At 36.9% G+C, this 17,413-nt stretch overlaps 1 protein-coding gene across 2 annotated transcripts; it reads right to left on the bottom strand.

Annotated features, from left to right (window-relative positions):
- Positions 1–5: 5 nt before the first annotated feature.
- ddx11 (DEAD/H (Asp-Glu-Ala-Asp/His) box helicase 11) lies at positions 6–17,388 on the bottom strand. 2 transcript variants are annotated; one of them, XM_051869861.1, is made up of 27 exons: positions 17,023–17,388; positions 16,756–16,928; positions 16,459–16,668; positions 14,184–14,270; positions 13,758–13,894; positions 13,634–13,685; positions 13,422–13,529; positions 11,726–11,813; positions 11,391–11,599; positions 11,160–11,312; positions 11,036–11,082; positions 9,574–9,653; positions 9,438–9,479; positions 8,611–8,678; positions 8,009–8,047; positions 7,802–7,928; positions 5,767–5,895; positions 5,579–5,691; positions 5,371–5,443; positions 5,180–5,283; positions 4,296–4,445; positions 4,156–4,224; positions 3,245–3,345; positions 2,904–2,988; positions 2,747–2,822; positions 2,313–2,467; positions 6–219 (listed from the first exon to the last, which is right to left on the bottom strand). In XM_051869861.1, the coding sequence occupies exons 2-27, from the start codon at positions 16,882–16,884 to the stop codon at positions 184–186; spliced, it is 2,667 nt and encodes an 888-aa protein (XP_051725821.1). In that variant the 5' UTR covers positions 16,885–16,928; positions 17,023–17,388; the 3' UTR covers positions 6–183. The 2 variants fall into 2 exon arrangements, with proteins under 2 accessions (XP_051725821.1, XP_051725820.1); XM_051869860.1 differs by having other exon boundaries at positions 16,756–17,388.
- Positions 17,389–17,413: the final 25 nt, after the last annotated feature.

Here is a 17,413-nt window from a genome sequence, read left to right as displayed (position 1 = left end):
TCCAGCCTTGTAAAAATTAGCTTTATTTAAATGAAAGTCAAGGACTGAACCAAAAACACACACTTAAACGCAGAACCTGAGAACAGAGGCGGCAGAACTCAATAATTCACAAGGCCAGAGTAATCAAACATTCATTATGCAGGACACACCGTAGTACTTTTACACGCTGTCGAGTCGATGGCCTCAAAGTGGCGGTCTCTGTCGCTTCTCCAGGAAGAACTGCGGAATCAAATAAAGGATCAGACAGGGAGCATACTGCTAACAAATCCTTCTCATCCTGTCATCCTCCACTTCCTGTCATTAGAACAGACCTGCTTACAGAGGGCACAGCTGGAGAACGTCTGTCTCATTAAAACAGCACGCAGCTGGAGAGACACTCAGACGCACTTCACATGCTTCTGTCTATCACACTCTATGAGAGTGGCATTCTACCTGCTATTTTAGAAATAAAGCTGAATGAAGCATGCATGAGGGAAGTGATCAGCTAAGGACAAAAAAAAAAAAAAAGGGAAAATCTATTTTTTTTGCCTATTTAAAGGGGATCTAATAAGTGTGTATGTGAAATCTTAGCTCAAAATACCCCACAAATCATTTTTTATAGCATGTTAAGATTGCCACATTTTGGGGGTGAGCAAAAACGTGCCATTTTTGTGTGTCTTTTTAAATGTAAATGAGCTGGTGCTCCCGGCCCCCTTTCAAGAAGAAGGACGGAGTTTCAAGAACTCGTGCTCCGGCATACCAGCAACAACAAAACAGGACAATCTCGTGCACTGCAAATGTCAGAAACTGTCAATAGTGGTGTTCAGCCTTATATGTTTCAGAATCAACCTTTGTGAATATCCAGCATTAAAAAGACCCTCGTTTGCGAAGCAGTCTGGTGCAAAATGATTGGCGCAAACGTGTAAGACTTTACAGATTTTTTTGGGACATTTCCTATGAAAATGATCTAACTATGATGTGCTCAGTGACTCAGATGGTGGGAGTCTATGGAGACTCTTATATTCAATGGTACATCCCAAAATACAACACTTGTAATGCCTCTTTGGCGCAAACATGGGCCCTGACCCAAATGGCACACTTCTATGCACTTTCGGTCTTGTGGACTTACAATGGCTGTGTGTCCGTTAAGTCCACCAGACCGTAGGGTGTCCCATTTGTCAATTTTAGGTCTCAGAAGGGTGCTCACAAGCACCCCCTTTGTGGTCGATATGCGCCCTCAATGCACACTTTCGCCGAGCCCACACTAGTGCGAGCTCCGCAGCAAAAATCTCCCTGACAGTCAAAGCGCCATTACGTCACAAAAGTGCGGACTCGTAGGAAGACCGCGAGTGTTTAGGGTGCCATTTGGGACAGAGCCAATGTACAACTCCAGCTGCTACAGCGAGGATACAGAAATGGCGGACTCTGGGCTTCTTACTCAGGGCTGTCTATGCTAATAGGGTGGGGCTACTCCCTACGATGACATCATCGTAGCAGGGAATCTGAATCGGCTCATTTGAAGAGACTGCTTCTGATTTATGGTAACTATAAAAAAAAAGACTGAGTGGATTTTTATCATTATAGGCTTGTTGTTCTCACACTACGGACACACATCGGTGTTCAAACACTTTATAAAAGTGAATTTTGTGTAATAGGTCCCCTTAAATATGACTATATAATAATTATAATAAAAAATAAATATTTAAAATATTATTTTATAATTATTTAAATTATAAAAGTTGAAAAAAATCAAAGAAATATTACTACTATTGTACTGTAAAATAAAACAAATATTTATTAATAATAATAATAATAATAATAGTAAAATGACAATACTTAAATTTATGACTGTTTTAATTTCTTTGCTTTCAAACTAAACCATAGAGCTTTTATTTTGGTGGAAAACCACTGGGAAACCTTAAAGCTTGTGTAAAATACAGAAATCTATATAAATATGGAAAAATCGCATCCCTGATGCATACTGTACATACATAGTATACAACGGAGCACATGGTATCCCACAATGCAATGTGCTTGACTTGACCTTCCATTTTGTCTATGACGAATGTGATCTCAACTGCATTTTTAAAATAATTTATTGACTTAATATTTGATATGTCTGACAAAAGTCATTAAGACATTTTAACACAAAAATTGAATTGAAAAATTGATTTTGAGACAACTGAACAATTGCTAAATAAACATGCAACAAAAAAGATCATATGATCATAAAACAACTGTTTGAAATTGTTGCATGTTGTTTCACATACAACTTTTAAAAAGCAAGCAATATATATATATATTACATGCTGCACAATATGCAGTATGCTTACCCTCCTGACGCTGGCAAAGGCGGGACCAAAAGTTGTGTGCGTATGTGTGCTGGAACGAATCCATTGTGGAAGTTTCTGCAGTGTGCCTGTTCGGGCGTACCGATGGTCGCAGAGCACAATACATGCGTAATCGCCACGGTGACGGATTGCCCGACCTGTGTGGGGTAAGAAGAAACAAATGTGTTAAACTGCTTTACTCTGCTTAATCAGCTATTAAACATCTTAAACACTGTTAGATTGCAATGTCTTAATAGATGAATTGGTAATAAAACATTAGCATACTAGTTTTATATCCAAGAAATGGTAAAAGTACTAGTCTAGTATGCTATTCTTAATTCTGACAATGTGTTTTTCCATTATAAACTGCATTTGTTTGCCCTTTGTGGAACACAGCATTGAATCACAGGAGGTCTTGAGTATGTGGCTCCACCTACCAATAGATTGATTGACAGCTTTCATGCACAGACTCTCAACCAAAGCCTTCCCGGGACTTTTACCACTAATGTGAGGCTGAAACAGATGGTAGAGAGTTACAAATGGCCAATTTGTTTCTGCAAGTTCACATCTGCACCATCCCATACGATGTCTCACCATGTGCTTGTCCAGGTAAGCCATCTTCTCCTGCAGCTCTGGTGACTTTATGTTGGGATACGGCATTCCAACCATAACGATACATCTAAACACATCCACAGATGCAAGAAGTTGTTTTATTCAACGATTAAACAAGAACATTTAACAAATAATGTAACCAAATAAAACTTTTTAGAAACATTGTGGGAAAAAAAAAACTTAGTTATAACATGAAAAAAAGTCATTTGTTGTATTAAGTACTTTGGATAAAAGCAATTCACGTTGTTAAGACGTTTAAAATAAGGTGGATACATACTGCAATAGTATGGCATTTTATTGGAACATACAGGGCTAGTACTCACCTGCCCAGTTCGTCAGAGAAGTTGATTCCTTCACTCATTTTCCCTCCGACTACAGAGAATAGCAGCGCCCCCGTCTGGCCACTTCCGGCATTACTGCAGCGCTGTATTAAAGGGTTAGTTCACCCAAAAATGAAAATAATGTCATTTATTACTCACCCTCATGTCGTTCCACACCTGTAAGACCTTCATTCATCTTCGGAACACAAATTAAGATATTTTTGATTAAATCCGATTGGCTCAGTGAGGCCTGCATTCACAGCAATGACATCTGATAGTCATAGTTTGAATGCCTTTGCTCTCAATGGAGGCCTCACTGAGCCATCGGATTTCATCAACAATATCTTAATTTGTGTTCTGAAGATGAACGAATGTCTTACGGGTGTAGAACAGCATGAGGGTGAGTAATAAATTACATTATTTTCATTTTTGGGTGAACTAACCCTTTAACATAAACCATTTTACACTATAAAAGACTATAAAAAAACACTATAAAAATGGTTTAAAAGACAATTAATATGCATCAATATTATTGCACTGTCACTATTGGATGAGAACAAAATCTCAACTCAAACTAACTTCGCAACATGGACAGTTATTGAACTGAATGGAAACAACATTAAACTAAACTGAGCTGAATAATGACACTAAAGTCTTCTGTAGAGCTGCCTTTTCAGCTCAAATTAATTTATTTCTTAACCGATGAATTTTTCAATAAAACATTTTCCTGTTAATTCATGTGAAGCTGCTTTGAAACAATCTGTATTGTATAAGGCGCTTTATAAATAAATTCGACTTGACTATAATTACATATACTGTAGATATAAACAGACAGATCTGTTCTGGTTTACTGAATAAGGCACAGTTATGTTTGTGTGTAATATAAGTATAGTAATATTCACATACTAACACACCTGTATACACTTGGAATAGTCACTGAGCACTTGCTCAACCTGACTGGCTTTTTTCGGCTCCTGGAAAATCTGAAACACACAGGGAGCATCTTAACTTGAGCATCAACTGACTTTGCATGGTAGTGTTGCCGTTTGTGTACCTTCTTCTTAGACTGCAGCCGCTGGAGGACACCAGTGCTCTCCCAGTGTCCCAGAATCCTTTTCTCATATTCGTAGGAGGGGAAGAAACAAACCACGCCCCCCGGCACTATGTTACAGAGGTTTGATAGAACACGGCCCGTCTCCTCCATCTGATATAGGTAACAGGTATAAAGATCATGCTGAACATATTTTTGTTATTTCCCTGTTTTTTCACTCTACCATTGATTATACAGAATTATTTTGTTTGAAAATGAAATCATAACCAGTGTTGGGAGAAAGTTACATTTAAAAGTAATGTGTTACAATATTGTGTTACTCCCAAAAAAGCAACTAATTGTGTTAGTTACTTTTTATGGAAAGTAATGCATTACGTTACTTTTGCATTACTTTACGCATTACTTGAAAAAGTAATCCGATTACGTAACTCATGTTTCTTGTAATGTGTTACCCCCCAACACTGATTATAACAACAGAAGACATATTTGGTTGAAAAACATTTATGTACAGCAACCGGGAGGTGACATGTCTGGTTCACTTAGTTTTGTCATTGCCAAGACATATTAGACATATTAACTGGAAATGTGATATGTCGTCATGGCCATGGTATTTTAATTTGTGGGAATGAGATAAAATGCTGTGGCCACGAGATAATTTTGTCAAGGTAACAATATCCTTATGTCGTTAGATATTCCCTCAACATAGATCCTATGACAAATATGACATTCTCACAAGTTAATATGTTGTGTCTACGACGTGAACCAAACATGTCCCCTGCCGGTCACCATATTTATGTGTATTTTGTGGCCATAAATTAAAATAAGCAGATTTTTGTGTTTGCATGCAACCATCTGTTTAATTTTGTATTTGCACATGTAAGTTTTACCATCTGCGGCGTGTCTCTAGTTTGAAAAGTGAACTCCAACTGTTGTCCTGAGGGGCCGGCGCAAAGGATTATGGGTAGGATGTTCTCAGGGGGTATGACATGACCTGAAGCCATTATGCAACATTTACACACATAATAAGCAACATTGCAAAGGATGGTAAGAAGAAATGAGCACAATAACGTAAACTCACCACATGAGAACTCTAAAATACGGTCTTCTGTGACCCCGGCGGAAAACAGAAGCTGCTCTCTGAAATCAGCAACCTGCAAAACATTAACACAAAATCAGCCTTGCTTTCAAAGTGATATTCCACACACTGGGAGTCTTTAATGTAAGGTTATGTAAGCGAGACAGCTGTGTCACTGTCTCCAATAGTCTGTATATGTGTGTGAGCTGACGGGCTGCATGGTTCCCCCGGCGATGATCACAGCCCTGCACTCCTCGACGATCTGTGTGAAGTGAACTGCGGCATTCAGCAAGAGAAACTTCAGACTGCTCTGGGCAAGACAGACTGGAGAAAGAAATTATTTGTGAGAGACAATTTCACATGTGTATCGGTATGCAGGTGATCAAATACTCCACTAACCCTGCCTTTGTATCACAACTCGTCCGTCTTTGTTAGCGTTAGTAAGGGCAAACAGGAAACTTTCAACCAGCATCATTGGGGAAGCCATGATTGGTTTGTCCTCTACTGCCACCTGCTGTTCTGAAACTTCTAGAACATCAAAAACACACATTTTAGGGTGCATCTCAATCAGCTCCCTAGTTCAGTAGTCAGGGCACTGATCACAAAGTCGGCCATTATAAAGGCTGCCTCGATCGCAAAATCCTTCCAGTGCACTTGAACGAAAAAATCCCACAATGCACCGCAAAAACCAGGGAGCATCGATGCTCAATATGCTTCCTTATCGGAAAATACACCACATTTCTGAAGACGCATGAGCCAACTCAATGAATATAAGATTTGAAAAGGCAAACCATTTTTTTCTAGACAGGCAGTGAACACATCTAGCTAACACTTATAACAGAACAATGTGTTTAAACAGCATAAACAAATAATATCAAAAAGATATAGGTCCTGCCTGTAGTTAGGTAATACTAGCGTGATGTTCTACAACATTTCACGTTGTACGTAGTCATGTCACTGGAAATTGTGTAATCTAATCACTGTCCCAATGTGTAGTGAACCAGGTTTCTTACCAGTGCCCGGATTTGTGTACACGATGTAGTGATTCACTAACTAGGGAGCTAGGGAGCTGATTGAGACACACCCATTGTCTGAGTGCTGCTTCTTCTCCAAAACCAGGGTGTATAATGAGGAACTAAGGCCCCGTTTCCACATGTTATTAAAGGGTTAGTTCACCCAAAAAATTAAAATTCTGTCATTTATTACTCACCCTTGTGTTGTTCCACATCTGTAAGACCTTTGTTCATCTTCAGAACACAAATTAAGATCTGGAAGTCTGAGAGGTTTCTGTCTCTTCATAGAGATCCAACACAACTACCATCTTCAAGGTCCAGAAAGGTAGGAATGACATCATTAAAGTACTGCATGTGACTCCAGTGGCTTAAACTCAATTTTATGAAGCGAAGCGAGTGCTTTGTTTGCTCCAAAAAAAAATTTACCACTCGGCTTACAAAAATATTGATCTGCAAAGCGCGTTCATGAGAGCTTCACGGCGCATGCGTGTTGTGTTCAGACTCGCGCGTCAACTCATCGCACATGTGCGAGTGATCGTGAGAGCATCACGACGCATGTTTTGTGTTCACGAGAGAGCTGACATTGTTTCGTGAACGCTTTGAATTATATTATTTTGTAAATAAAGTGGTAAATTATGTTTTGTTTTGTTTGTTTTTTGCACAAACAAAGCACTCGCGTCGCTTCATAAAATTGAGTTTAAGCCACTGGAGTCACATGGACTACTTTAATGAAGTCTTTCCTACCTTTCTGGACCTTGGAGTGGTAGTTGCGTTGGATCTCTATAGAGAGACAGAAACCTCTCAGACTTCATCATAAATATCTTAATTTGTGTTCTGAAGATGAACAAAGGTCTTACAGATGTGGAATGGATAAATGAGTAATAAATGATTTTAGTAATAAATGATAATTTTTGTCCACTTTCAACCACTTCTGTCCTGATTTCTTTGAGGGGAGGGTCTATGGGTGGGTAAATGTAAGGGATTTTTTAGATCTTTCGATCTAATGGACAAAATAAGCTTGTGCAATTTACATATAAACACGCCCATGATGACAGAAAAACATACAGAGAGCATCAGCTTTCGTTTCTGCTCTTACAGCCGCAAGACCGGCCGGCTGAACGTGGTGAGTGCGTGTTAGAAATCAGGAATGGTGCAAGAACATTGAAACCAAACTTGGGTCTTCAGCAAAATTGAAATCCCATCTGGCTAGCGCGCTTTCCATAATGTTTAGGCGGTCTTTAGTGGCTGTTCAAACACATGCGTTTTCGACTACCTCTGGAAGTAGTTGAAAGTGAACAAGCTCAAAATGTTTTACACTCTGTTTACATCTGTATTTAGCGTCATCCACTTGTGATCGACCAAAACGTATCTTTATACCAGATGGAAACAGGGCCTAAATGTTTACTGAGACCATATTGTACCTGTAGGTTTGTTCTGAAGCGTCTGCAGGAAACGTCCGAGTCCTTCTGTACGACGGTTCTCTTTGTTCTTCGAGCTGGAGTGTGTGTTTACACCGCTGCCTTCATATTTCTCCACAAATCCACACAGCTACACACAGGTCACAGATCATCAGTGTGCGTTTATGTGCACTTGTTAAAATAAATTCATAAATGTGTTCTCGTACTGACCTTTCGGCTGATCATGCTCTTCTCAAAATATTTCTGAACCTTCAACAGATTAAACCACATTAAGAATTATACCCATGTCAAATTAATATTATTATTGATAACATGTTTTTGTTTCCAGAATGTACCAATTAAGTTAGTGCAGTTATGTTATCATTAACTAAAACTATTAAAAATCATTTTTGTTAATTGAAATAAATCAGAAATAAAATATCAATACTAGATGAAAAACTTAAAAATGATGCCTTGGCAACTAACTGAAAAAAAGTTCTAACATTACTAAAACTGAAATAAAAATAATTTAAATCTAAATAGAAAAATAAAAAAGAATAATAAAAATGTCAAAAGCACATAACATGTTTTTGTTTCCAGAATATACCAACAAAGTTGGTGCAGTGTTGTTATTATGTAAAAATAAAAATTGATTTCATTAATTGAAATAAATCTGAAAGAAAATATAAAAGATTAAAAAAGTTGCCTTGGCAACTAACTGCAATAAAATAAAGTTCTAAAATTACTAAAATTCAAAATAATTAAATTCAAAATATTCATAAATATAATAGTATATAAATAATACTAAAATAACACAAGAGTTGGAGTAATACCTTAAAAAGGTTTATGTTATCAACTTGAGCCTTAAACAGGAAGTCGTTGATGGTCAGCAGCTCACTTCCTGTTGTGTAAAGAAATTCAAAATCAAATGAACATTTTTAGGCTATTTCTCAATTCCAAGAACACAAAGAACGGATTTGCGTTCTCGTTTAGCGCTCGTTGCTCAACTGACCGACCGATTATAAGTAGCGGCCAATGCACAATAAATACAACATAACATCACAAGCAAATGTCATAACCTATTAAAACATTTATTTCCTACTATTATACATATTTATTTTCATATTATTTGATATTTTATTTTACAGCGTGTATTTGTGAAAATGAGTATGCATGTTTAATGTTACCTATTCTTTGTCAATGTTAAGATTCTTTTTAATATTCCAATAAAAATACTGCAAGTGTTCTTCAGGTTATCACTTCATTAAAATTAAGCAAAACAAACGGACAAATGTTTACTTTTATGAGCCGTTGTGTATTTGCGGGCTTGCAGCGGGAATCTCTTAAGTGAGAACAAGAACTTTAAAGCTTACAGTCTTCCGTATGCTGTCCGCCCGCAGCGCCTTCTGGGATTTCTAACGGTTCGATTCTGCATTCAATGCATCCTTGATATCAAGAACACATCTGGGTACTTTCATGCGTTCTCTGTACTTGCGTTCTTGAGTATTCGAATTGAACTTCTACGGTTGATGATGACATAGTACAAGGACGCAAGATCACTTAAGAATGTATATTGAGAAACGGCCTTAGAAATACTTCATGAAGGAGGAAAACACTTAGGAGCGAAAAGTTTCTATTCATGCTGGTTGTGTTTGTTTACCTGCTTGGCAGGACTGAGTGTTCGGATTCTGACCCACTTTACCTGTTAACAGGAAATGACAGCAATAAATCAGCTAGATGAAACCAGATGGAACAAGATAAAATACACAAACAAAACAATGCAGTGCACAGCTTACCTCCGAGTGTTCGCACAAGCCCCTCCAGCACAAAGAGGATCTGTTTGATGTACATCAGATTTTTCGCCTTCAATCGACTTCTACAACCATCCGACACAATGACATGTACAGTAAATCACAATAATGTCATCTGATGTCTAAAAACATTACTCTAGCTGACTTCAGTTGTGATGGTTTTAATAATAAGAAATATTTCTTGAGCAGCAAATCATCATATTAGAATGATTTCTGAAGGATCATGTGACACTGAAGACTGGAGAAATGATGCTGAAAGTTCAGTTTTGCAATCACAGGAATAAATTACATTTTAAAATATAGTAACATAGAAAGCAGTTCTTATAAATTGTTTCACAATAATACTGTTTTTACTGTATTTTTGACCAAATACATGCAGTCTTGGTGAGCATACACTCAAAAAAAATAATATGTTGGATTTACTTAACTTTTTTATGTCAATAGGTTCCACGTAACTGAGTTATGTTGCATTTAATTAACATTATTTATTTCAGTAAACTTAAGTTTTTTACATAAGGTTAATTCAGTGGCATTTAGTTGAATCAGGTTAACATTCTTAATTTGTCCATAACTATTACGTTCAATTATCTTAAAATTAATATCAAACAAAAATTAAAATAAGTAATCCAGTTTAATTGATTAGGTGAATTTAGTGAATGCATTCAAGAACCATTTTTACAACTTTTACATTATCAAAAATAATAATACTTACACAAAATCTTTACTCTGTAAAGACTTTTATTGTTAGGCGTTAGCCAAGATGGTTTTGTTACATCCATGGCATACCCAAAGTAGTTGTTTTTTTATTATTAAAACAACTTTAATTCTTGTTAGCAGGTCCTCAACCCAAGCACAAGTGCAGCACTTCACCACAATGGTAACCCCAAAACCATAAACATAACAGAAACTTTTAAAAACCAACATAATAGAACAGTAACCATTAAAAAGACACTCCATTTTCTCATCTTGCTAAAAAATGCTTAAAATAACACTTGATTTCAACATTTACTCTCTGTTCAGCCCCTTTGCAAAGCATGATGGGAAGTAAAAGTCCTGTTTGATTAACTCCTGGTTGGGTTACTTGATTGAAACACGTTATTTCAATATGAAAACATCAAGTTAAGTCAAAGAGTAACCGTTTCAAGTCAATTTAACATGAATCAATCACATTTAAACCAGAAACCTGATACAATGGTGTTGAATCAAAATAAATTGTTCTAATAAAGAGAACAGTATCAAAAATCTTTTTTCTGAGTGTATGAGACTTCTTTCAAAAACATTTTGGTGCTCAACAGCATTAGTCCCATTCATTTTCATTGTGTGAAAATTCAAAAGTTCTTCTTTTGTGTTCCACAGAAGAAAGAAAGTCATACGAGTTTGGAACGACATGAGGGTGAATAAATGACCCTAAGTTAGATGTACAAAATGTTTGAAATGTGTTCTTTACCTGTAGCGCTCACAGTACTGAGAGAGCTGTGAATGAGCCCTGCAGAGCTGAAACATAAGAAATGCACATTAGTTAACTAGTCTGAGTCCTTAGATCTGATCAGTGAGTTTGTGAATGCATATACCTGTGCTCCACTGATTTCTGTGCTGTGTATGGCTGAAATGGTGTCAGTCAGATTATGAGCCTCATCTATAATGACAATCTGATCCTTTAGTTTGATCCCTGACGCTTTGCGGGTTGAAGCATGGAGCAGTGACTGATATGGCAACACCACCACCTGAGAAAAAGAGATAAAGACTGAATGCACACATTTTTATATGAATGAGAGTGCATTCCAGTTGGGGTGTGTGTGTACCTGAGCTGCAGGTATGGCCATCCGTGTGCTGTAGTAAGGACACGTGTGTGTTTCCCGGCCGTGCTGTAGGAGCTGCTCCACGTCTCGCACCTTCACTAGCACTTCGTCCCTCATCGCCATCAAATTCTCAAAACCAGAGAAGGCACACGTCGCCTTGGCATCACCACGACGCCGTTTCGGCTCTAAGTCTGGTGCCTTTTCTCGCTTCTCTGCAGATGGAGGTCAGAACATTTTCCTCATTATGTCATTCTCTCCTGATTATGTATTCATTGGGTCATTTGAAATAGCAATAACACTGTGTTTGAATTAGCAGAGATGATGTTTATCTTTCTGACCATGTTTGTTTTTCTGCATTTCCAAACAGCGGTCATTCATCATTTGGACGTTTCCGAGCCGGGTGACCTCTGGATTAATGCACAGGTTCTAATAAGGGCAAAAATGACACAGAAATCATCTGTTTTGCCTTTTATGAATGCATTAATGTGTTCATAAGAATTTATTGTTGAAAACTGGCCTAGCATTTTGGCAGCGACTTTCGCTCAGGTAAGCAGCACTCATGTTCATCAGAAAATTTGAAAATCTAAAATTTAAAGGGTTAGTTCACCCAAAAATGAAAATTCTGTCATTAATTACTCACCCTCATGTCATTCCACACCCGTAAGACCTTCGTTCATCTTCGGAACATGAATTAAGATATTTTTTTTAAAAAAACGATGGCTCAGTGAGGCCTGCATTGAGAGCAAGTTAATTTAGACTTTCAAACGCCCCGAAAAAACACATTTAAAACAGTTCATGTGAGTACAGTGGTTCAACCTTAATGTTATGAAGCGACGAGAATACTTTTTGATCGCCAAAAAACAAAATAACGACTTTATTCAACAATTTCTAGTGATGGGCGATTTCAAAAACACTGCTTCATGAAGCTTCGAAGCTTTACGAATCTTTTGTTTCGAATCAGTGGATCGGAGTGTGTATCAAACTGCCAAAGTCACGTGAACCATTGAAATTCAAAACACTTATGAGGTAATGAAAGCCTCATTTACTGAAATCACGTGACTTTGGCAGTTTGAGATCATTTGATACACGCTCCAAACCACTGATTCGAAACAAAAGATTTATAAAGCTTCGAAGCTTCATGAAGCAGTGTTTTGAAATCGCCCATCACTAGATATTGTTGAATTAAGTCGTTATTTTGTTTTTCATAACATTAAGGTTGAACCACTGTAGTCACATGAACTGTATATCTTTAGTACCTTTCTGGGCGTTTGAAAGTCTAAATTATCTTGCTGTCAATAGAGGCCTCACTGAGCCATCAGATTTTATCAAAGATATCTTAATTTGTGTACTGAAGATGAACGAAGGTCTTAGGGGTGTGGAACGACATGAGGGTGAGTAATTAATGACAGAAATTTCATTTTTGGTTGGACTAACTCTTTAAAAGTTCATTTAAAAAAATATAAAAGCATAATTCTTGTTATAGGTACTCATTATATAGTTTTTATTGTAATGATTTTTATTATATTAAATATATTGATTATAGTATAATTACAACATTATACACTAGTATTAAAATTTTTGGGGTGTCAGTTAATTTTTTTTTAAGAAATTAATACTTTTATTCAGAAAGGATTTGTTTAATTGATCAAAAATGACAGTAAAGACATCTGTAATATTACAAAATTATTTATGTTTCAAATAAATTCTGTTCTTTTAAACTTTCTATTCATCAAAAAAATCCTACATTTTTTTTTTTATCAGTTTCCACAAAAATATGAAGCAGCACAACTATTTTCAACATTGATAATAATAAGAAATGTTTCTTTCTAAAGGATCATGTGACTGAAGACTGGAGTAATGATGCTGAAAAGTCAGCTTTACTGTCACAGGAATAAATTGCATTTTAAAATATATTACAAAACATTCATAAAAAATATCACAAACCCCAAACGTTTAAATGTTACAATTATTGCTTAAGTGTATATAAATCATAGTCATACTGTAATCACAAGAATAAATCTGGTGCATGTTTACCTGTCTGGAGCCCAGGTTAACCAAGCGGACAGCGGCCCCGTATGGACTCTTCTGTACCTCGTGCACAAACTGAGCCAGCTGAGAGTGAGTTCGGCTACAGTAATAAATCTTAGATATATATATATATAAAAAAAAAAATACATTGTTAAACATGCACAAACACTTTGTTCGCCAATGCAGGATGGATTTTAAAATGCAGTTTAAACATGCACCTTAGTGACATGATCCTCTTCTAGATCTTCATCATCATCATCATCACACAGCCTGTGGAGGAAATGCTATGAGAACTCAAGGCTGGGAGACACACTCATCCATTCATCCACAAACAATCAATACCTGCTCTTGGGCGTGACCTCATCATCACTCTCATATTCTGCTACAATAAGCCCCTCCTCCTCTGGATCATGGCTCTCTGACTCCACCCCCTCTCTGCTGAGCTGCAGTAATTTTACAGCCTCATCATCTTCACTGGCCTGTTAAAGGTGCAATAAGAAATCTGATACTTTAACTAGGTAAATATCCATTTGAGCAATTGAAATAAAGCAGATCCTCACTCAATTTATGTATTTCAAATGTATTTATTTGTAAAGACTAGACTATTAAATATTTTTAAAAAATAAATATATGTAGACTTTTTCAATATTTATTTATTTTTATTAATTTTAAATTTTTCTAAATAGTAAAACCTTCTGTTTATTTCCAAGTACAGATAAAAAACAAGCCAGATTGCAGTCTTTTGGATCCCACTGTTCATGCACTCACTTTTCTCTTCACAGCATATCTGAGCTGGGCATTGTGTCGGATCATCTCCAGTCTCTCCTCTCGCTTCTTCCGTTTCAGCTCTTCATCCTGAATGAAATTGAGGTCAAGGATGATATTTTTTAAAGGGTTAGTTCATCCAAAAATTACATTTCATTAAGTACTTACCCTCATGTCGTCCCAAACCCATAAGACCTTCGTTCATCTTTGGAACACAAATTAAGATACTTTTGATGAAATCCGTTTCTTAACTACACATAGGCAGCAACGTCAGTGCACCTTTTGAGGTCTAGAAAGGTATTGAGTACTGAGTCAGCGTTCGAACGTAGAACACGGAAGCCTGCGCTGCATTCACTACGTCAACTGCATATGACAACAGTTCAAATTGTTAAACAAAGTCATTATTTTTGTTTTGTTTTTGCGCACAAAAAGTATTCTTGTCGCTTCATAACATTAAGGTTAAACTACTGTAGTCACATTGATTATTTTAACAATGTCATTAGGGCTGGGCGATTTTTCCGATTAATTTGAATTTAATGTTTTGCCTCGATTTCATTATTTTTTAAATCGAGAAATCGTGATTTTGAATAAAAATGTTAGCAAGCGTTACAATTAGACATGTTGACAATGGTCCTGTCCCAAATGGCACCCTAAACTCTCGCGGTCTTCCTCTGAGTCCGCACTTTCACGACGTAATGCCGCTTTGACTGCCGGGTAAAGTCCTCTGTGTAGCTCGCAGTCTTGCGGGCTCAGCAGAAGTGCGCATAAGAGCGCATAGCAGCCTCAAAGGGGGCGCTCACGAGCACACTTCTTTAAGCTTAAATGACAAATGGGACACCCTACGGTCTTGTGGACTTAACGGACACGCGCACGCAGCGGCCATGGTAATGATAACCGTATTAGGAGAAGAAAATGATCCGACCACATGATGGCGCCGGCGCGCCTGATTAACCGCTCTCGTGTGACGCTCTATGAACGTAGAACACATCACTATTCTTAAGCGGCTGTTCATTCAGAAATGTGTTATTGCGTTATAAAAATGAGACGCAGGCAGTGGAATGAGGAAAAAAGGCAAAGTTATTAAACGTGAGTTAAGCTTTTTTTTTTTAACTTGACCGCCGTGTTTTTAGAATGCTGTTTCATGGGTGAGACGCTGCAAAAGACGCGAGACACAAGTGCAACACCTAAACATGTCCGCCAAACATACAAACAATAGGACAAATAGCGCAATGGAATGCAAAAACCTGCAAACCTGTTTGATATTTTATGTTTGCATGATAGTGACAGGCTGAAAGCTGCTGTTGTTTTCTGTTTTTACAAAGCATTTGCTGTTAATAATAGCCTATTACAGTTGTTATTTATTGCTATTACTTTTTGGTTAATAAATATTTAGCATTTTCTTATTTTATATTATTTCTGAGCATATAGGATGTGTTTAAGATAAGTTTGTACAACATTTGTCTTCATATTTCAGGCGTATTTCTACAAATATATTTAACAAATTTGTTGATCACTTCATGTGTGGTGCACTTGGAATGGAACTTTTTTTAACCAGATTGTAAATAAAGAGAATGTTACTTAAATCATATTGTAGTTAAGTTTTTAAGTTGACTAGTTAAACAGTAAAAAAAAAAAAAAATCGAAATCGTGAATCGGTCAATCGTTCTGAAAAAAATGGAGATTTTATTTTTTTGCCATATCGCCCAGCCCTAAATGTCATTAATACCTTTCTGGACCTCAAAAGGCGCAATGACGTTGCTGCCTATGTGTGCTTCAGAAACCCTCGGATTTCATCAAAAATATCTTAATTTGTGTTCCGAAGATGAACAAAGGTCTTACGGGTTTGGGATGACATGAGGGTGAGAATTTAATGACAGAAATTTCATTTTTGGGTGAACTAACCCTTTAAATTCTCTTAGACAGGGGATTTCGATCTTTTAGATGCCATAGACTCGCATATATTAGCATCCTCGTGAAAGGCAGCTAGATATTTTTATATATGAAAAACCCAATTTAAAAATAATTTAATTATATTAATATTTATTTTTTACATTACATTTTTTGTACTCACTATAGTACTGTACTGATAGACGTATTATTTATTTATTTGATAATTTTAATCAACTTAATTATTGAATTATTTTAATTGTTTAAAGTTTTTTTTTTTGTTGGTTTGTTTTTCACTTTTTCCTCTAGCACTACATTACAGCTCACGGTTTAAGCTTAACCGGCCTTGAAGATCTAATGAAATGTAAAAGGCACATAACAGTTGTCATACTTTTAACTTGTTCACCATGTCTCTTTCTGCTTTCTTCTGCACAAACTCAGACACCCAGTCTGGCTCTGATAGTTGGCTGTTGCTGTTTTCCTCCTTCACAGCATCACACTCCTCCGGTCGATCCAGAAGTTTAGCAGCCTCCTGTTTCTTCTTCTCCTCATAGTCTCTCAACCACGTCAGTGCACCACATATAAGACTCAGAGACTTTCCCTGCAGGAACAAACACAAGAAAGCTCAAACATCCACTGTAATCTGTTTTAAGATGGTGAGATGAACCGATCTCATGCGCAGACTGACCGTGCCAGTGGGACTCTCGAATATACCGATTTTCCCCTGATCCAGAGCAGTGTAAAGTGCCTCCATAAAGCTCTCCTGAATGGGATAGGGCTGGAAGGGGAAAGGAAACCGACCGCTCTTGCTCTCCATGTCATATAATCGGGATCAGGACGAAGCGATTCCTAACATACAGACTAAACACCCATAGACTGAACAATTCAACGCTGCATTTGAGCCAGTAACACACTGACAATAAACACCTCACTGTGTCAACGGAACATGACTTACGTTCTTATTTAAATGTGCCAGTTTTCCGGCGTAATTACATTGAGATTACAAATGGCTGTAAAGAAATATCACGTTATTCCATATCAAAGAAAACACGTTCTGACAGCGTAAACTTCCTCGAACAAACGCGCCAGTCTTCTGCTTTAGCCAATGAAAACAAGGGAAATCTTCTTAGAAGATAGGGACCCACATCATTTTTCACTCTTTTATAAAAACCGAAACAAGAAACTCCAGATTTCCACCCTTTCTTGAACGTCTTTCGTTGATTTCATCATTCTTTTGTTTAAATACCAGTAATGATTTGCTTAAAGTCGTCTGTTTATTCAATATATTTTTTATTGTATATGTTGTGTGTTTTTCATTTTATTAGTTTTTGTTTTTATATTTCTAT

This window comes from Ctenopharyngodon idella, chromosome 18, assembly GCF_019924925.1.
Source record: "Ctenopharyngodon idella isolate HZGC_01 chromosome 18, HZGC01, whole genome shotgun sequence".
In the NCBI taxonomy this organism is placed as follows: Eukaryota; Metazoa; Chordata; class Actinopteri; order Cypriniformes; family Xenocyprididae; genus Ctenopharyngodon; species Ctenopharyngodon idella.
The sequence above is the reverse complement of the archived record's forward strand: the minus strand, read 5'-3'. Positions and strand labels throughout refer to the sequence as shown.